Consider the following 21,321-nt stretch of genomic DNA (forward strand, 5'->3'; position numbering starts at 1 on the left):
TATTTACTAAACTAGCCTTATAATAAATTAAAAACTTTTTTTAATAATATAAATAATTTAAATAAGCTATTACCTTACTTACCCAACAATAAGCTTTATATAAGGCTTTTTAGGCCTTAAGCTCCTAAAAATATAACTTCTTTTTTTTTATAATAACTTAAAATACTAAAAAAATAATTAAAAAAAAGAAAACAAAAAAACAAAAAAAACCAAAACTTATAAGCACTTATTAGCACCTTAAAGCTATTATACCTTTTACCTTACTTAACATAAGCAAAATAATAAAAAATACTTTTTATTATCTAATAAAACTATTCTTTTACAAAATAAAATAAATAAAGTATAATTTTAAAGCCTAACAATTTAATAAATATAAATAATTAATTATACTAATCTAATTTCTTAAAATACAGTTTCTCTATATATAATAATATAATTATTAGCAAAACAAATATAATAAATATATAAAAGGAAATAGGAGAAAAAAAAACTTACCTAAATTCTTTAAAAATAAAAAAGTAATAAAAAAGGGAAATAATATTATAAATATAATAAAAATAAAACTAAAAAAGCACTATTAATTCTTTAAAAGCATAAATAAACCCTATAAGCTAGCAAAGTAAGCTTAAAAAAATTTACTATATAATAAAAGCAGATTATATAATAAAATAAAAGAATAACTAAAATAACTAAAGCAATACTTTACTCTAAATAATTTAAATAATTTAACGCTCCTACCGCTTTAAATAAGCAACGCTTTAAATAAGCTGTTAAGAGCAACGCTCCTATTACTCTAGCTAAAAAAATAAACTATATAAATCACACTTATTACTAGTAAATAGCATTAGCTTAAAATAGCTCTTTAGCAGTTAATCTAAATATTTACCTAAAATAGCTATAAAGCTTTTAATCTACTATTATTATATATTGCTTAAAATATTACCACCTTAAACGTTCCCTAAATATAAACCTGCTCACTAAGTTTATTAGCTAGGAACCAGCTGTGATTGTTATACTAGGGCGGTTAGTTGCTGCAGGCCCTTGAGTGTGTCTTTATACAAGGCCCCTTCTTAACACTGCCCGCGCACCTTATAGCTGCAGCCCTAACGGATTTACTATAGATCTCTTTTCTTCCTTTTTTATTAAAGCCAGTCTACTCTTAAACTCTATAGAATTTACTATAAACTTTAAGCCTATAGCTAGTAAAGCGTAACTTATATATTAATTTTAATATATTTAAAATTTATTTTAAATAAAAAAAGCTTTTTATATATTAAAATTATATATATATATAGTATAATAAAAGGTTATAAAAATAAAATAATAAATTAAATAGTATTATTAATTAAAATATATAAAAAAAGGGCTTTTTTTTAATTATTAAATTAAATAATATAAATAATATTATAATAAAAAATCTTTATTACTTAATTTATTATTATAATTAATATTATAATAAAAAATCTTTATTACTTAATTTATTATTATAATTAATATAAATTCTTTTTATATTTTATTATTTAAAAATATTATAAATAATAAAATTATAATTATGAAATAAATTATTTTTATTAATAAAAAGCTTTTATAATAATTTATATAATAATTTATAAAAATTAATTATTTTAAACTATAATTATTACTATTAATTAAAAAAATATTAAATTATTTTTAAATATTTTAATATTTAAAATTAATTAAAAAAATATTTTTATTTAAATTTATGAAAATAAAAAAAATTAAATTTATATTATAATATATAAAAATAATTATATAATAATAAATACTTTTTATTATATATTTAAAAAATTAATTATATATAAATTAACTTTATAAATATATTTTTAAAATATATATTTTTATTATTTTATAATATAAAATTAAAATATTTATATTTTATTAAGTTTTATTTAATTACTTTATAATTAATAAAAGTATTTTTAAATATAATATTAAATTTTAAATAATATATTTAAATATATTTTTAATTCTTATGAAAAAAAGTTATATGTATTTATCAGCTAGTTGTGAGATCTGCACTAGGTGGTCTTTTAAAACACCTGAGATCCTCGAGGCTGGCCATAACAGCTGTGCTGATCGTTTTCAGGTTCTCTTAATGCGTGCATTCGGTTGTTATGTTATCAACTCTATCTATAGCATCATGATAATGGATTCTGTTCCCCGATTGCCCCAGAGGCCATAGTAGCAGAAGCTAGACCATTAGACGTGCCATGCTTCTGGCGTTCTCTGCGACATAATTAGCTTATGGAAACCAGCGCATCAAGTGACTCGAAAGGATACACATGTCACTCACTGATCTGATACTAAACTGTCGTCCTTTCCAACAAGGTACTGGCCAGTCAAGCCGGTAAGCTCCGCCGGAGCTGAAATTTGTACCGTTGGACTGCTTGCTTCGTCTTTCAAATGTCCTTGTGCAAGAGGGCTCTTCACCGTGTCCTCTCCCGACGGCCGGTGGACTTCGACGGACCTCTTTTGCTCTTCATGGTCATCATCCTTCTTGCCTCGAGGCGACCTGCGGAATTGTTAAGACCAGAGGATTGGGATGTTGGAAACAGCCAAACTGACAAAATGTCTTTTAATTTATCCATATCAGGCCTTAATGATATCGTGCCAGCCCGTGAGAGTTTGATTGGGTTTCCTATTGCTGGGATATGTTGGTGGTAAGGAAGAGAAAAGAAAGGAAAATTCAATTGTCGGCTGTCCAACTATTGAAATCTCACCGGCATTCTCATGTGCTATGAGGTCATCATCAATGCGACATTTGAAACGGTCTTAAGGGGCTGGAATGGTCTAAAGACAGGCTAATTCAGGCACTTAAGTAGTGCTGCCGGGGTTTGCTGAGCTAGGTCGCATTGATCTTCCATGATCTACTGGAAGCAGTCTTGGCCGTGACCTGCTACAGGCACATTATCACTGTGTTATTCACGGAGTCCTTCTTCTTGCTTTTGTGTAGGATCAAGGCGGAGCCCAGTCATCCGCGGAGCCTGACTAGAAGATGCTCATAACGGACTTCATACAGCAATAAGGCTATTTGATGCTAATTTTCAACCCGTTCGTTACATTAGTGAAATTGATTTCTTTAAAGCGACCAAGGCTCTGGTCACATCACAGGATCCGAGTGTTATATACTGGTCTTCGTCGCTGTTAGTCTTTTGAAAGTGAGAATCATTGGCGATAAGAAATCCGGGGTTGGCAACCCGGGCTTTCATGAATCATTGACAAGGCTAATGATACTGACGAATTGATGCTGCTCTTAAAGCTATTGGCTAAGCGCAAATAGAACGTTCATTTACGTCTTTGTAATATCTGAGACACTCACAATATCTCCAAATACCCCACGATACTCTCGTCTATGGATGCTGACGGGCCGACGACCATGTGAAATAGCTATTCCCACTCCAGTGTCTCTGCGAGTCTACCGCATCTGGGCGTTCAGAATTATCGTCTGGACACACCACGTAATCCCCGTTGGTGGGACTCTCGACTGGAGATCGGATGAATCCAATGTTAAAATCATGGCATTTAAATTCACCCATGAGATTGGGACTAAAGACCTCATTACATGCTCCGTAGGCGATTACTCCCCATGACCCCTACTATTTCGCGGTTCGCGGCTACATTTTGATACAGCTAGAAAGTGCGAAGCATCAACTATTGTGAATTGCTGATATTATGATACCTTCAACAATCATTTGGGCTAGTCAGCATAGTTTCAACCTCCTCACACTGGAGAGGTCTCCTGCATGTAGTCCGGGTCGGGATTATTCCCCCATGTGCGCACTGCCTCTCCTCTCGCAAACATCGGCTGATGTGGTTCCGGCTCAAGTTCGAGTACCACAATTTCGTTGTCTTCTCCAGCTTTCAGAACAGTGCCTGGCAGATAGAGGGATTGCTGCGGCCCGATGATCCAATATCTGCCAAGACTGAAGCCATTGACCCATACCATACCCTTTCTACCGTTAGGGATTGCAAGAAAAGTATCAAGTTCTGCTGAAGTGGAGTAGTTCTGGGCCTTGAAGGTACCGGAGTACAGCAATGGTGTTGCTGCAACTTCCGAGGCATTAGTGTTCGACGTAAACAAAGGTACGTTGCCTAAGGGGAACGACTTCATCGTCCAATTTCTGACTGTGGAGTCTCCGATCGTGACATTCCCTACGATGCCCTTGTATGGATCAGTCAAGCCATCAAATGTATAGGCCTCTAGCGACCAATAGTCAACCCGGCCAAGATTCTCAACCAGAAGGGAGAGCGTGTCTCCTGGGCGGACGTCCAAGGTAATGTTCATTGGGAACTGGTCTTCAGTCTGTTAGCCAAGTGTCCAAAAGCCCAATCATCGTGAATTAATCGAGCTTAGACGTACAAATGCTGTCAATGACACCAATGCGAGCCTCGTTCACGTAGACAATTACTCGGTCCCTGGGGCGGTCGCCTGGCTGAAGCAGACCGGAAACGGCCTGCGTCACCTTGTGCTCGTACAGTACAAAACCGTAATCCTGATCAAGCTCCTCCATTGTGCTGGGGAAGTCGCTAGGTGTGTTTGTGACTGCAGTGTCAAACAGAGGCATCCTGGGCGCCAGCTCAATTGCGGGAATACTCGAGAGCGGAACATTTATTGGAGGCTCCGGGAGGCTGCGATTCGAATACTTCTGGATGGTGTCCCTTAGTGTAAAATAATAGTCCGTAGTCCGTCCACTCTCGTCAAGAGGCGAGCCATAATCATAACTTGTGGTAAAGGCACTGGTTTTATTTTTCCAGATAGAGCCGCTTCCCAGGGCAAAATTGGTACCTCCGTGGAACATCTAGGGGTATTAGTTGAGGTGCATGGGTAGAGACCAAAAGTTAAGTCACTCACATAAAGGCTGATAGAATTATTCGCTCCTAATACCCAGTCTAAGTCTTGCACGAATCGTGCCACATCTGTGTCCCCGGCGGCATTATGGGGGCTCTCTGAGCCCCAGGTATCAGGCGCAAAAGTGTAGTACTCGCCATCAAGGAGTGGTCCTAGTTTTGATGGATCTGTGATATACTTATCGCGAGCCGCAAAGCCGCTCACGGGGTCGCCATCAATTTCTGCAAGTACCTATGATACTGTGAGTCAATTACGAAGGACGGAGTGGGCGTATTGATTGAATAAAAAGGTGCGTGAGCCAGACACTTTGCAGATGTATCCCAGCTTGCAAAGCTACCACACAACGAGAGCCTTGTGACAAATATCTATACAGGCCTTTTTCTCTTATGGTTTTCTTTGAAGATAGAAAAGAATTCTTGCTTGAAGCTTACTTACCCCAGGGACACTCCCTCCGACCAGTGTAAATTCAACGCCTCCGTCGTTACTAGGTGTAGGTTGTTAACATTGAGGCCCGAATTTCCCGTGATCTACATGCAATACATACGTATACAAGGGTACATCGTAATTTTTCAAGAGAAAATCCCTAAGAGCCTCCGTATACGCATGATTAGAGCCGTAAGAGCCATACTATGCAGCCAATTGATTAGTAAGTAGCCGATAAGATATCTTCCCCGCGGTAGGAAACAAGTGTCTATAGCAGGGGCAACCGGAAGTACTTGATAGACAAAGGAGCGGGCTTGCTAGGCCGATGAATAGGCTTGCAAGGGGCTGAATAAAAGGGCTTACCTCATTCTCGACCTGAACCATTATTAACGGCCCGCCTTCCGTCACCTGTAGGTGCTGTAAGTCGGCAGCTAGACGCTCCAAGTATCTTATCGAATAGTTTAAATATGGCTCATTGTACGTTCGCACGGTCAGCCCAGGAACACGGCTCAGCCACGCGGGAAAGCCACCCCATTCTCTCTCGCCACAGATGTAAGGGCCAGGACGCAAGACCACAGCTAAGCCTTCCTCCTGGGCAATCTTTAAGTACGTGGCTACATCGTTCGACGGCTCATTGCTTCGCCACTGTAGTCCATGAAGTTAGCTAATCAAGCACCAAGGGCGAGGCTCCATGAGAGACAAAGGATTGATATGCAATGTCTATTTGCAGTTGACACGTGCACGGGACAGCATTTCGACAAATAGTGAGGCAGTCCGTAGAAATGGTAGACGCTTGGCCATGGGATGGGGAAAACAGCTACTGGAAGCTTCTTACCTGCCCAGGTTCTGGTTCCAGCAAATTCCAATACACATAGCTGAAAATAGTGTTCAAACCCATTGCACTGGCCTTTGATAGCCTGTCTCTCCAATATTCCGGGGGGATACGTTGAGGGTCCATCTGACCCCCAATGATGGTGAATGGCTCTCCATGGAGAAAGAACGAGCTGTTGTCGTATGTGAACGGCGTGGCAGCGGTGATATGAAGCAAAGCCACGAGAGCCAGTATGGTGATGTGGATCAGTCTCATCCTGACAAATTGGCCTTGTCAGGACCGCAACCGTTGAGGAAGTTGGCGAGCAAGTATCTAACAACTTTGTATGTGAACAGCAACATTGCAGTCACCGGATAAATACTCACTACATCAGGTTACATCTAATCCACAGCAGCTACGTACCCAACGTTACATCATGAGGCTGCAGCCGCTATCAACGCAATTAAATCAAAAGCTCGGGGTTAAATCACCCGTCGGTTCTGATAACGGGTCTATGCCGGAGCTGTACTGCTACCTTGTTAGGGTCTCAAGCTAGGGTCGGTGCAAGCACCGCAAACGCGTGAACGACTATGCGTCCACACTCTGCTGCTCCAAGATCGCTCCTCGAAGCTAAAATGGGCCTTGCCGACCTGTTTTGATTCTCTGATCGATGTTGGCCTCCTCGATCCTGCTCTAGTATAGGTGCTTTCCTTCGATCTTGCGTCATCTCAGCAGGACGGAGCACATACACATCATCTTTTGCACCCTTCTTACTATATCTTCCTAATCCCGGGACTTCTTTGCGCGCCACACCTCGCCCGCTGCCAACAGGTCCTGCTTAGGTTTCCTGCACACCAATCCCGCATATTAAAGCAATGCCAGCTAAAGTCATTACGGAACATGTTTGACGCAGAAGAGGATTGTACGTAGGTGTGGCGTAGTAGCGAAGACACGGGATCTAAAAAGCATGTATCACTTGAACTCAATACCACCAATCACTGCTATAGTCAACCTATTTTATCCTGGCACAATGTACTGAGGGTATTGTTCAAGTCCACTGTATTTGTTGATTACCATACATTGCAAATCGATTGAACTGTGTTCCTCATCCGTTGCTTATTACAAAGCCCGATTAATTCCAGTCCCTCGTGGCAACGCCCAAGCTGTCCTCTCGACAGCAATCTCTCAGCATTGCCCCCCTTGGGAGCACTGACAATATCCAATTACACAGACGGCATTTGCGTCGTTTCCACAGAATCCGTAGCAATCATTGCTTGCATCGCAAGTTCCGTCCATGCGGCAGCTACCAAATTGGCATGACCCACTACAGCAATTTGCGCCACCGTAGCAGTCGCCGTCGTTACTGCAAAACTGCCGGGGCGAGACATTCGAGTCGCCGTGAATTGCGCTTTTTCTGACTACCATACTGGAGGCAGTGGAGAGGCATGAAAGGGTGTATACGACTTTGAGAATTTGCATTGTAGGCGTTATCTTTTATGGGGTGTCCGGTAGCACTGCGTATACTAGGAGGCACAGTATATAACACGAGACACGGAAATGATAATGAAACTGATGATTGTTGGCTTGCTTGATCGTGGTACGGTTTTGGTCATTGAAGGGGTCGACGCGGGGAATGCGTTCTATTTATCTTCGAGGATCTTCAAACTAAGAGGTCTGCCTAGTACAGCAAACTTCCGAGATGACCGCCATTACGACGATTAAAAAGTCAGTGGGCCCAAGGTGGAGAGGTGAAGAGCACAACCTTCTTCATCGAGCGAGGAGAGTACGGTCACAGCAGGGGAAGGCTGTGCAGCCTTCTCCATTTGACTCGCAGAGCTTGTCTAGCCAACTCTCAACAGTTCAGATGAAAGTCTTTGAAACGGTGTTCTGTGACCATGCCGAGCTGATATCGCCGAACCTACGCGTGGAAGGTTCAGGAGGAGTTGGGCGAAAGGTTTGTTACTTCAGCCGCACGACCAGCTTCGTGCTTAAGCAAACATTCTACTGCTGGTGATTTGCGTATTTGAGTTCTGCCGACTTTTCCGGCTAAAACATCTTCTGGTTGCTGTATATAGTGCCCCAATCGCATGCTCAAGGCTTCAATGCAACCCCAGCGCTTTGTCCCGTCGACAGCTCCGAGGGTCACCCGGATACCACATCATGTGTTGATAGAGCGGCGGCATACTTTTACAATAAGCGAGGTGGTAGTTGCCCTCGGAAGTGTCGGAAGCTTCACTCAATCAACATCGCGTGCCCGGCTGTCGGTGAAGCACCGAATTCGTCCTCTGAAGTAGGACTATTTTTAGCATATTAAGCGGGATACGTCCAAAGTATACTTCCCACTCCCTGCTTGCTGAAGGACACTATACCACTAACAGGACTTCTATTCTCCAGCAATTGATTGCATAGAGATACGTTAGCATTTGCAGAGAAGATGATACTTTCAAGGCCTTGGCGGGAGTGATCTCGACCACGCGTGCTTCAAGCCTATTTGAACAACTGTAAAAGCCAGCAGCTTCTGACCATCCAGGCTCACTCGACCAATGAATATTATAAGATTGCCACCTTATTGGGCACGCTCCTGTCGCTCGGGTGACGGCGACTGAGATGCTGGTGGTTATAAGGTGGTCCCAGTCCCGGAACTGCAGTGTGGATGCTGTTGCCGTAGACCAGTTAATTGCTATCAACTGATACGTAACAGAACCAAAGCCGTAAAGCTCGGGTACCTGTTGTCCTCAAATGCCTCACTGTTCACCTCAGAGAACAATTGATGCCCAATTTGACGGGCGCTTTCTTTGCCACGGCCCACTGAGCGGGTTATCAATTCAAAGGAATGCTCAAATGCGCTTCTCGGGAAAGACTAGCTGCCGAGGCCCCGGACACGTGCAGGTTTCAAGTAACGTGCACTGTGGCCTAACGAAGCTTATTTTCAAATCTGGCCCCTCCTTTGACTCGCAATCGAGCTTCGGTCCTCATTGTCAACTCTGCACAAATATCATCGTTGCTGTGTCTCATCATTCTTTGTTACGCGCTTGACGGACACCAATAATATTTAGCATACTGCTCAGCAAGCATTCAGAAACATATATCGATCCCGGGCGGACGTAATGCCTCAAATGGCTTCAGCCACGGCCAGCGTGCCTCGGATCTACCGCCTGATTCTCTTGACCATCGAACCTTTCTTCGCTTTGATGGGCGCAATCCTTGTTCTCGTTGATGCGAGCACCTATCTCGGTGGTATCACGCGTCACTCCGTCGCCTTTGAACCCGACACGACATTCCTTTACACCGCTCTTGGTGGTTCTTGGCTGTACTTCGCCTTCGTAGAGGCTGTGGTCTTGCGACTGTTCGACGACCTCGCGCTTTGGAGGGTCCTGTGTACGGGAATGTTATTGAGCGATGCAGCGTTCTGCCACAGCACAGCCCAGGCAGTGGGAGGCTGGGGTGTATATGTCAACATGGGAGATTGGACTCCGGAGGATTGGGTAGCGCTCGTAACTACCGCACCGATGGTGTTGACACGGATCCTGTTGGTGCTAGGGGTCGGAATCAAGCGATTGCCAATAGGAGTGGTGAAGCAAGAGTGAGCATAGTACGACTGGGACAAGTGGGTGAAGACAACAATGCTTCTTTCCTTTCCTACGCCTTGTTCATTCGTAGAAATCATTAGAACAGCGAATTCCATATGTTTCTACCAAGCATTTCAGCTAGGTCTTAATCACGAAAGAGACATCCGAGGTTGCTTTCAGGGACAGACTGTCTTCAGGGTAACCAAACGTCCATTTATTACGATAAGCATGTTATCTTGGTGAGATGGCCTCCCTGACTTCGGTGTTAGCTCTTCTATTACTTTTTAGTGTGATTTAAATTCTGGGCGTTGACATCGAAACACTGCATTTGTTGCAAAATTCAATCGGTCTGACTTTGTCTGAATCTGATTTCTTTGCCCCCCCCCCCCTAAACACCGATTTATCACTCGTGCAGATTTTCTCCCTGACACGGCCAATCGAGGATTCTGAAATGATTTCCACCCCCAACCTTGTTTGCTAATCATTGCACCTAGTAGCTCCCGTACTGAGTTGCTTGGTGGGATAAACAGGTGTTGAACTTGGGAGTATCGGCGCTCAGGTCCTTCTAATCTTAAGTTTTATATCTTCTTGGCATATTTGCTATTCTGAAAGGAGAGAATGGAATTACACTTTCTCCTAAAATCTTGCAAGACTACACCGTCTTATAGACAATATTTGGCCTTTGTCGACTACAATGCAGCGCGTTCTACTCACCCAATCTATCTCACCATGTTCTCGATTCTAACCATAGACGCTATTAAATAAATTAAGGCTCTTCAAAACCCATACTAGCTACACGCCTTTACCTGCTTGTAAAGCGTTTAGTCCCTTTAGTCCTCCGTTCTGCGATTTCAGAAAGCGAAGATAGCATGCCATAACAGCAGCGCTTCCCTACTTTTACGAATACACAGACGCATTTTCGATAAATGGATGAGTGAAACTTGGGCAGAAACACCTGGCAACATCGTTTGCAGTGTTTCAGAACAACAACAGCCTATCTATTACATTATAAGACGAGCGGAAATTATTCATGGCGCGGCTTACTTAACCCTTCTTAATCGCGAGCTTCTTGTGGAGCAGGCGATCTCGCGTTGAAGTTCTGGCGGGTGGAAGCTACTGTATTCTGAATTTTTGGGTAATTGAAAAGAGTTGAAACATCGGCTACATCTATTATATCCGTTGTCTCGTATATCCTGTGCTTCCAGGGGAATTCAAAAGACTGCCAACATTGTGAGAACAACCACTTCTCATGGTAATCTTTATGCTCGGTTATGACAGCCATACCGCGTATTACATCGGTCTTTCCGCCGGAAGCCTCGTGTACGATAGTCTAAATTGCAGACTTCCAATCAACCCCAAATTGACGGTTGTAATTCTCTATCTGCTTGAGAGGGGTTTTATATAAGGGTGGCATACGTTGCTACTGAGAGGGTTATATGCTAAATCAAGATTCAGACGATAGTATCAGTGGGATACTTTAGACTCATTAGCTGGTCTCCCATTTCCACTTCGGCGTGGATATCACCTGATTCTGCCATCGCAAATTACTGGCCGAGTGTATGGATCAAGGTTCAGAACTCTGGCAATGCTCCTCTCGTGGATTTCAGCCAAGGGATTGAGGGTTGTATTTACTCTCGAGGTCGGTCTTGTTTCGCAAGGGCTTCGATTTCATAGGAAAAACGGACCTCAGTGTGATGAAGGTACCGAACTGCACCGGCTTTCGCGTATGAAAACATTTCATTCGATAAGCAGAACGGAACCACCCACACTATCCGGGACACATACAATTGTTCTCTGATACTTTTTAGACCACGTTCGTTCGGGTAAGGAGCAACCGATAAAACCTGGCGGGACTCCATCAATTCGAAGGTGTGCAAAGACGTCCTGAAAACTGGCAGAGCACGTGGATAATGCATGATTAGAGATTGAGGCAGGTAGGCTTATTGCGATGCATTAGATGTTAGGGTTTTAAACTCTGGCACGTGCATATGGAGCATAATTGGAAGAGCTTCCGCGACACCTCTACAGCAGATCGGGGGACGATGATATGAAGAAGCACCTGGAGCTAACAACTAGGATTTTAGAGTGACTAATCCGCCCGACACTAACAATTCTACATATGAGCAAGGTGCAGCCTAGAACTCTCAGGGAAGCTGACGTATATTTCGGTCCTAAGCTTGCTTTAGACATGCAATGATGAAGTCAATATCATCGACAAGCCATCCCGGGTTGTCACTGCACAACACACCTAGGACACTTCGGAACCAGGTGCGGAGGTGGGCGAGGCTGGCATCAACGCATTTGGACGGACGTCGATTTCTGAAGGCTGACCTCTGTGAATACATCTGTGATTGAACTACGGAAATAGTCATCAAACACACGTACTGAAAGGCCATTTCGCGCCGTTCGCCATGACATAAGTCTCGAATATGTTCATGCTCCCGGATGTATTCACGAACAAGTGCTAAGGCAGTGTCGAGCGTAAACGGGTTAAACCGCGCCCTATGATTACCACCCAGGTTCTTGACCTAATATACTTGATATATTGGGGACAATAGTGACGCCGGGCTCAAAGGCTCCGACCAAGATGAAATATGACCATGCAAACGCGGGGGCCGTCATCGCAAGCATGTGTATGGTCGAGAATTCAATCACTGGAAGGCTTGATCACGAACGTACACACGCAATGAACGAAGAGTATGAGGTCTTCGGTAATAGCTACCGATTCGCCATCACTTTCTGCTGTAGGCTGGGCTTGCGGCGTATATCGCTGGCTGATTAGTGCACGCTGTGGATGTGGAAGGCCCCTGGCGGGAAATACGCGGACGACTCGTCTAGATGCTGCTCTACGGCGTCATTAAGTGAGGTATAGATAAAGGCCATTACTCTTAGCAGACGTGCCTTGGTAATATCATCCCATTCACAAAGATTACGTCCTGGTATCACAGCATCGACTGGCCCGCCACAGCAAAGAAGTATAGCAAGTACACCCCCTCTGGTGTTTATTTTCATGGAGGCCAGGCCTAGTCCCTGTCAATGACTAACTTGGCCTGCCCTTGAATATCCATATGGTTCGCAACATGGAAAAAGAATATTGGTATTAGAGGCTCCATTCTGGCCAAAAATCTGGTACAGATAATCTGATGGTGGCCTTTATGATGCAGCGCAATGTAGCTGTCAACAAGCACGTCACTCTCCTCGATTATCCACCCCCCCTCCCCCCCCCCCCCCAAAAAAAACATAAAAAAAACACACACACATGGCGCCATAGGCGGCTGTAGAGCCCAGCCATGTCACTTGTGAACTTGTGGTCTTTGTCCTTGGGTGTGCGGTCTCCTGTCGTTTGCTGCAGGCGGCTAAAGTGGGATGAAAGGATCTGCGACAGACTGCGGGAGATAATGGCTGCAGTGCACTGCTGTATCTTTGACCATGGGGTATCCTGTCAGACAGCCTGGCGTCTTCTATTTGACAATATCGGCGAGTTGTATCTGCCGCGCACATGCACAGAACCTTGTTCAACTTATTTCATACTATTATTATATGCTATAATCGCTCGCTCGATATCCTCTAGACTTGACTTGTCTCCATACGCATCCATCAAGACGTTCGTTCTTCTTCTTCGATCCAGGTCTTGTCTCTCAAAGTCGGCAGTCCGTGAGAGGTATGTCTCAATCTGGTTGCGCCTGTAGGCAGAGACGCCGTAGCCTGCGAGGACGCATATTAATTCCTGCACAGCACTTGTTACTTTGTTTTGTTCCACGTGGAGAGTAGGACGAACCTATGCACACCATTGCGAAAATTGTGGGGACCCATCGGACGCCGGCAAATCCTCGGCGTACTGCTATTGGTGATGTGGTCGGGGGCATGATTGGCGGGTAGACTCTTGTTGTTGCTGAGATGGCACGTCGTGCTGCTGTTGCTAGCATTGCGGCGTGGTGTCGAGGCGGCAGCGAGGTACGGTATTGCAGATGGCTGACTATATGTCTCTGGTGTCTGATTCCCTGAGATTGGGGTAATTGATTTATTGTTTGGCACAATCTTTTCGACTTTCTGTAGGTATGTATGGCCGGCGATCAATGTTACAGTGGCATGAATCTGCGATGAAAAGACTTGAAGAACACACAGACAATGCTTCCTCTTCCCAGACAAAGAGGAGGCATGTTGACAGGATTACAGGCACATATTTAAACCCTTCTGGTGGCTCCATATTCAGAGTCGGAGAAGGTGTGAGTTGCATATTGGCTCGCATGATTGGTGTTGATCCTGAAGCCACAGGCTGTCTACGGTCAGGCCACTACAGCCACAGAACTGCATCATCAGCCGCGGTGGTGGGCCGATCTTGCTGCAGCTCCACTGGGGCTTCCCGGATCATCCCGGCCAAGCCCCGGTAATGCACGTAATCCCCTGGCAGGCTCCGCCCAGATCCGACAACTTGGGTAACGTTTTCAATTTTGGTGATCATTTCTTATCAAGCAGGGGAACTGTCTTTTGGTCTCGCGTCAACGCTTGAACAATATGCAGACATGGATCGAGATTAGTTCTGGGGGCGGTTGGTTCTTTTGGTTTTGTTTTTTTTCTACAAAAAAAAATTCTTTAAAGAGAGGGGTAAGATGGCATAAAAAGTCTCGCTTTTTGAGCTCTCCTTGCCACACACGTAGTGAAGGATTAGAATAATTCACATTATGCTGGAGCGTTGGGTCTCTACGTTACGCGCTCGAGATTCCTTGGGTCGGACCGCTCTGCTTCCAAGAATGTGGCGACTATTATCATCGGCTTAGGACAGGTAGAACAAGACTAGAGTCTGACTGTTGTTATTGACGAGATCCACGGGATTGGTTACACTTGACATATACCCAGCAGGCTTCAATAAAGGATTTTGAATTCCCCTATACGGGACATGAAATAGCGAAGCCACTTATCTCTTGTATTTTTTTTCCCTCACTTATTTCATACGTAAACATGTCTATAGAACCAAAGTTTGTTTAAAAATACGAGAAAATAACATATCTTGGAGACTATACGTACTGCAGTGTCCCAAGGCGGGCATATTAGCCTTGTCACAGGGTCACGATTGTTGCTCTTTAAACCAGGCCAACCTGATTCTTGCTATGGCCAATGTATGTTACCCTGCGAAGCAGCTGCTGGGGAAAGGCCACAGGCTCAAGTGTCGACCGCACCACATGGTGTGCCGCACATAACATCAATTTCTCTCTACACTAATGATTCCTATTTCAGCCAGCCTCACCTAGATTAAGTCGCTAATACGTGGACTATTCTTGCGCCCGAACGCAAGAGGTTTTTACGTATTTCGGAGGCTACAGCAGCTGACTGCGAGAATGGCGATACGCCGTACATGGGTATTCCTGGTTGGCTTATGCTGCTGAGGATCAAGCCCTTCGATAGGTATTGTAGTGGGAAGGCTGCATTCAGGCAGACCGCAATCCGGTATACATACGAATTGGTAGCCATTCGTGAATACTATTGCGATCATATCAACCCGGGCACTTCCGGCATTGGAGGCACATGGCTGGGAAACCTATCGCACTGGTTTTTGCCAAGATATTGAGGGAAAAGATGTAAACCGTGGTAGAAACCCTCGTGATGGCGCTTGTGGTCACTTCACAGAACATCTACAATGGAACATTCTCTGGCCCAAGTTCGTTGTATAGAGGTCAGTAAAAGATTCGGAGAAGAGTCACATTCTTCGCTATTGACAGCGCAATGTCCTTGTATTACACTTGTGGTTATCGACATCCAGCCTACTGACGTGGGACAGTTGATGCGATACTCCGAATATCATAAATTCTGTGTCTAGCATGGTATCAACAAAACGGATGCATCCAAGCGCAACGAAAATCACAGCATGCTCTTCATAGGCAACATGTCTGGTAGTTTGCAGAAAGCCACCATGAACATTGAGTTTCACAGGCATTTCCCAATTGCCGCATCGTCCTTCATCCACTTTCCCCCTTGCGAGACCCAACGTGTTCATTATCGCTTGAGCGGCCAGGGCTGCTGATTTTCGAAAGGCCGGACGACAGAGACCTCCTGAACTTCCCCATGGATTCTTTCGCTCGTTGACGCTTGCCCCGCGTGGATGGGGAGAGAGAGGGTGTCGAGGGAGTCAAACCACCGCTGCTCTGCTCGACGCTTTGCCTGACAGTTGCAACGGGTGGAATGTACTTTTCAGGGGTCGTGCTGATGACAGGCGATTCCCGCTGCGGCTCGGATCCGTTCGGTGTATAGCTCGTAGCCATGTATTCCGGTGCTGTCTTGAACGATGCTGGCGATGCCAGGTCAGTATCATCGAAGTCCGCTAGCATCTCACGATGTGTAACGGGGACAGCGGCTACGTCCTCGGGTCTATTCGCGTTGTTTGGCGACGACTGCCCATGGAATGGCTTCTGAACACCTCTGTCCCATAGTTCCTGATTGAACTTCCAAATTGCGACGGTATCCTCGGGCTTCAGCTCCTTGAGAATGCTGCGATACAACTCCGTCGCAACCTTGTCTTCTTTCTCCGGTCTGAAGAACAGAGCCTTCCATTCCTTTCCTTCCCGCGCTTCATTTCTGCGCATGGCCCGCTGCCCTTGTTCAATGGCTGACTTAGCCTTGGCTGCGCCCGTCATGTCTCTACGTTCTAGAGCCTCACGCACAGCCTTCCATGCCCGCCGGGATTCCCAAGCATCTTGAGCCTCGGAATCGTCTTCGAAAAGTTTCAGCGGTACAGTGGGAAGGTCTTGTATGGTGACGATTTCCATCGACGCTTCTTTTGATACTTCTGCGCCGTTGTAAATTGTGAAGGAATCGTTCCAATGGCCCGAAACTGTGTAGAGAGGTTCGTGTCCTGCTCCGCTATCTCCTCCCGGCCCGAAGACTTTGGCTGACACTCCATTCTTGTTCCCACCACCCAAGAGAGATCTACCGCTGAAATCGATGACAGAGTAATACCCAGAAGTACAAGGAATAGTATACGTCCCTTCCAGCTCGGGGTACGTACCCGCAAGCCCAGATAAAAGTCCTCTGACCTTGACATCGGGAAGTGGTATGAGGTAGGTCTCGTCATTGTGTTCCTTTAAGGTAAGCAGTGCACGGCCCAGCTGCCTGATGGTGATGTTGCCGAAGCCGAGTGTAATTTCCTGGCGAGTAAAACCTTCTGCAAAGACCCCGTATTGTTCATTCCAAACGCGACAAGCCGTGACTGGGGGGTGATGGGAGACCTGCTCAGCAACAAGTGTGGTCTCGCCATTACTATCGTCCCACTTCGCAAGAAAAAGTTCTCCGAGGAAAGCGTTGAGGGGTTTTCTCACGCCCTCTTCTACAGACCTTCCGCTGTACTGTTGGTTCTTGAGCGAGGACAGGAACCAACGAAGCACCAATAAGGCCCTTTTCGCCGGATCTGGAGATGCCGACGGGGCGACGAGAAGGGATGGCCGCTCGGCCCAGAAGCCAGGTAGTTCAACTACCGACTTGGTGTCCAGGACGAAGGGTGGTGCGGTAATATTGGAAAGGTCTCCCTTGATGGACGCAATTGATGCGAGAAAATCCTTCAGTGATAAGGAGCTGTGTTGTATTTTGGAGCCATCCTCGCTCATCTTGTTGGCCTGTGTGGACTGATCCGATGACGCTGCTTGGGTTCCGATGGTCTTGCATGTGCTGGACATAGAGAAAGATGGGTCAATTGCGGCTATTATGTAGATGGCAGCTATAATGAGAGTGAAAAAAGTGAAACTAATGCTACTCCTTGTCTCAGCTTATTATGACGCTTAGACGGGCGCACGGCCTGCCAAGCACACAAAACACATGCGTTGCCATCGACCGACCACCCTAACCCTTTGCTCAGCGTTGCGAGGCACAACTAAGCAGCTTATGCTTGAGTGGCTGCTTTTGTGAACTTTAAAATAGTGCTGCTCATATGGGAGCCCTTGATCGGGAGCCTCTTGCTGCTATGGTATGAATTTTATACAGAGGTTTACTGGCTGGCCAGCTCTCAGCCAAGAAAGAGTCTGTCAGCAATTACAAAGAGGCTGCCTGCCACCTGAATAGGCAGAGGTCGTATCAAGCGTAGCCTGCGCGGTACTTGCTCAATGGCAAAAGACCTCAAACGCGTCTTTATGAATGATGTCAAAGTAGCTGGTAAGCAATGCCAACGGTGAAACCGCGAGGGGGGATGCGAACATATTAGTCAAGAGCAGACTAAGAATAACTATGAGATGTCTGCGCCAAGCCGGGCCCATACGCGGAAAAACCAGTAATATGAGCCTCGGGGAGTATGTCCATGTGATCATAGAGGCAGTTGATAGTTGGTCTGTGACTTCCTTCTATGATGTATCTCGATCACTAAAGGCATAGTTATGATTATCACGATTTTAGGAGGACCGAGGTGAACCAGACCTTTGAGGAGTAGATAGAAAGGGACTAAAGACAAGCAAACAAACCTATGTGGGTGCTGTTTTGCAGACTGTCCTACAATATGTATGAGTAACTTAAAAGGTCTGCTGTGACAGATTACTCTATAGTATGTTACCCTCATAGATGTCAACCTATAGAATAGAGAGTGTATGTATGGTCAAGTCATGCGCGGGTGTGTGGGCACTTTGCGGGCTGTTATCTATCTAGCGGTCTGCCAGCGTCCAAATTTTAATATGGACCGAAGACAAAAGGGCCGACTGATCGGGTGGTGATAATTCTAGCTCCCCAGTCCGGCCTGCCCGCCCTGCCGCGATTTTGCTCGGACTGCATCCGGAAGTAGCCCCCATGGGGGGCAGTGGGGTTCAATGGTGGAGATTTCGCGGGGTTATTGGCCGACCTCGACAGCCGAGCCACTCCCAGCTCGTGCTCGGTAGAACAAGGTCACCAGGTATGCAGGTCTTCTAGATTTTTCTCTAAGTTGAGATGATCTCTGGAGGCTAGGTGGGTCCGTGGCGGGCATCCGATGCTATGTGAACGCCTTGATTACATGGAGCACCTGGTCTGCAGCTGTTCATCGGATGTTGACCTACGTACGATGTAGAAAGTCAGGACTCATGCCCTCGGCGTATGTCGGGTGTGAAAATATATAAAAGCCTGCCGACATCTACCAGTGCGTTTTCCAGTCCTCCCTTCTCAGACCCACTCGCTTCGTTCTCCGATTATCAGGTCTTCCGCAAGACTCGATTGCCATGTACTGGTTCGGCGTCACATTGCTGGCCGCCCTGGCCCAATGTACAGCAGCTTTACGACCTCGACCTGATAGGGGTCAGCATGTCATTCGGGATAAGAATGAGAGCTCCATGGGGGCTTCGAAAGCCCGCTGGCCGAGTGGGCTGCACCTGGCCGTTGACTACTACCCATCACAGTGGCCTGAGTCTATGTGGGAGCCAGACATTGCAGCTATGAAAGATCTCAACATCTCGTACGTCCGCATCAACGAGTTCGACTGGGCAATACTGGAGCCAGAGCAGGGTGTTTACGACTTCTCTGTCCTGGATAAAACCATTCAGCTCCTCGGCCAATATGGCCTGAAGGCTATATTGGGAACACCAACAGCCTCGCCCCCCAACTGGCTCGTGAATCAATATCCAAGTACCATGTTTGTCGATGTCACCAACGCCACTTATACTTTCGGTTCTCGACGATACTACAGCTTCTCATCCTTCGCCTACCGTGAGCTGAGCAGGAACATTACGCAGGCTCTTGCCCAACGCTACGGGCACGACCCGACCGTTGTTGCTTGGCAGTTGGACAACGAATTTGGCTGTCACAGCACGGTGCGGACATATGATGCAGACGCTGTCAAGCGTTTCAGAACATGGTTGCAGAACAAGTATGGAAATGTCGAAGCGATGAACGAAGCTCAAGGCAGAGTCTTCTGGTCGAATCAATATCAGTCTTTCGACGACGTCTTACTCCCTTACCTCAAGGTCTACACAACAAACAATCTCGAAACACTGGATTTCTTCACATTTTCATCAGATATGGTTGCCGAGTTTGCTAAAGAGCAAGCGCAAATACTTCGGCAATTTGCTCCAGACCAAGCTATCACTACCAACTTCATGATGCAATTCACTGAATTTGACCATTACAAATTCGCCCGAGAGGTTGGAATCGACTTTGCTACATTCGATGAATATCCTCTGTCCGGGCCCAGCCAATATTCATGGCTGTCCGACCAAGACCTTGCTGACACACTCCGCACGGGTCTTCCAGACTACCAAGCCTTTCACCATGCCTTGTACAGGGGCATCGCAGGCGCCGCGTACGGCGATGTTGAAGGCCCATTTGGAGTTATGGAAATGGAACCAGGTGTGCTCAACTGGAATCAATTCCGCGTGTCACCCTGGGAGGGAATGGTTCGTCTCTGGACTCTCGAGACATACGCCGCGAAAGGCGATATTGTTAACTACTTTCGCTGGCGCCAAGTGCCGTATGCACAGGAACAAACCCTCTCCGGTCTTCACATTTCAGATGGAAGCCAGGATGAGGGCTACTTCGAGGTGCAAGATGTTGCGGTAAATGACCTACCGACTCTACGCGCAGAATTGGGGACAAACAGCACCCATGAGCCACAGGGCGACGTGGCCGTGGTCTTCGATTACGCGTCTGTATGGACCTGGGCTATTGAGCCATACAGTGGAAGTTGGGATGTCAAGTCTTCATCCTACACAGACGCGGCACTGAATTACGCGGATCTATCATATGGATTCTACTCGGCTCTGCGGCGGCTTGGCTTGTCGATTGATGTGATTGGTCCAGAACAGAGTCTTGAAGGTTACAAGATGGTGGTCGTGCCCAGCATGCCCATCATCCCAGACGCTTTCAATGCTCTTCTTACGGCTTATACCGGACCAGTAGTCTTTGGTCCACGCTCAGCCGCTCTCACCGCCAATTTCTCCTATGCCCCGGGTATTCAGCCGTCCCAGGGCGCTCTGCGTGACCGTCTACCTATGCGGGTGACGCGTATTGAGACGCCGCCCGAATACGCCAACAGCGGTGTTTCGTATGGTGGGACCAACTACAGCATCTCCTATTGGGAAGAATGGGTCTCCTGCGAACGTGAGAACAAAACGAGTAATGTGGCCGTTACTTCGATATCAAAACATCGTGCGGGCAAGCCCATGGCCTGTGCATCCGACGGCTCATGGCATTATCTAGGCTTCAATCCGCCAGTGGACTTTTTAGTGGCGTATCTTGGAGATGTAGCTGCAAATGCCAGTATCAATGATCTGACTGGGAAGGCTGCGAGCAAGGAAAATGACCTTGGTAGCTCGTTGAGGTTGTTGAGAAGAGGTCAGCTGCTGTGGGCTTTCAACTATGGCACCGACACTGTGGCTGCCCCCACCGTGGGAGAGGATGCTAAGTTGGTGATTGGACAAGCCGGAGAAATTCCTGCCGCCGGTGTGTCGGTTTGGAAGGTTGGGTCTTAGTTGTCGGGCACCTGGACTGCCTCAGTTTCTAAATGCTTCCATGGATGTTACAGACCAGACGACTAAGGCTGAAACGATTCACGGGCTTGCAAGTATTTGAAATACAGATTAAATGTATCTCAGTAATAAAACTCAACCCGTCACCCACTGTTCAGGTCTTTGCATCAGGCTAATCATCAGGCGTTATGGATAGTGGTTGAGTGTCCTGGTATGAAATTATGAAGTCAAAGCAGAAATCGAGCA

General features: G+C 45.9%; 4 protein-coding genes across 4 annotated transcripts; 2 read left to right on the forward strand and 2 right to left on the reverse strand.

Moving 5' to 3' along the window:
• Positions 1 to 2,159: 2,159 nt before the first annotated feature.
• Positions 2,160 to 6,380, reverse strand: J7T55_012805 (uncharacterized protein; the record flags this gene model as incomplete). Its single annotated transcript, XM_053141432.1, has 12 exons — positions 2,160 to 2,247; positions 2,315 to 2,533; positions 3,341 to 3,371; positions 3,419 to 3,505; positions 3,603 to 3,651; positions 3,749 to 4,317; positions 4,382 to 4,820; positions 4,874 to 5,101; positions 5,306 to 5,354; positions 5,415 to 5,497; positions 5,657 to 5,938; positions 6,129 to 6,380. The coding sequence occupies 12 exons, from the start codon at positions 6,378 to 6,380 to the stop codon at positions 2,160 to 2,162; spliced, it is 2,376 nt and encodes a 791-aa protein (XP_052995155.1).
• Positions 6,381 to 9,211: 2,831 nt separating this feature from the next.
• J7T55_012806 (uncharacterized protein) lies at positions 9,212 to 9,691 on the forward strand (the record flags this gene model as incomplete). Its single annotated transcript, XM_053141433.1, has 1 exon — positions 9,212 to 9,691. The coding sequence occupies one exon, from the start codon at positions 9,212 to 9,214 to the stop codon at positions 9,689 to 9,691; it is 480 nt and encodes a 159-aa protein (XP_052995156.1).
• Positions 9,692 to 15,627: 5,936 nt separating this feature from the next.
• Positions 15,628 to 17,268, reverse strand: J7T55_012808 (oxysterol-binding protein; the record flags this gene model as incomplete). The annotated part of the gene is made up of 1 exon (XM_053141435.1): positions 15,628 to 17,268. The coding sequence occupies one exon, from the start codon at positions 17,266 to 17,268 to the stop codon at positions 15,628 to 15,630; it is 1,641 nt and encodes a 546-aa protein (XP_052995157.1).
• Positions 17,269 to 18,834: 1,566 nt separating this feature from the next.
• Positions 18,835 to 21,078, forward strand: J7T55_012809 (uncharacterized protein; the record flags this gene model as incomplete). The annotated part of the gene is made up of 1 exon (XM_053141436.1): positions 18,835 to 21,078. The coding sequence occupies one exon, from the start codon at positions 18,835 to 18,837 to the stop codon at positions 21,076 to 21,078; it is 2,244 nt and encodes a 747-aa protein (XP_052995158.1).
• Between the last annotated feature and the right edge of the window lie 243 nt (positions 21,079 to 21,321).

The sequence above is a fragment of the Diaporthe amygdali genome (genome assembly GCF_026229845.1).
Source record: "Diaporthe amygdali strain CAA958 chromosome Unknown NODE_9_length_1275696_cov_64_842800, whole genome shotgun sequence".
Classification (NCBI taxonomy): Eukaryota; Fungi; Ascomycota; class Sordariomycetes; order Diaporthales; family Diaporthaceae; genus Diaporthe; species Diaporthe amygdali.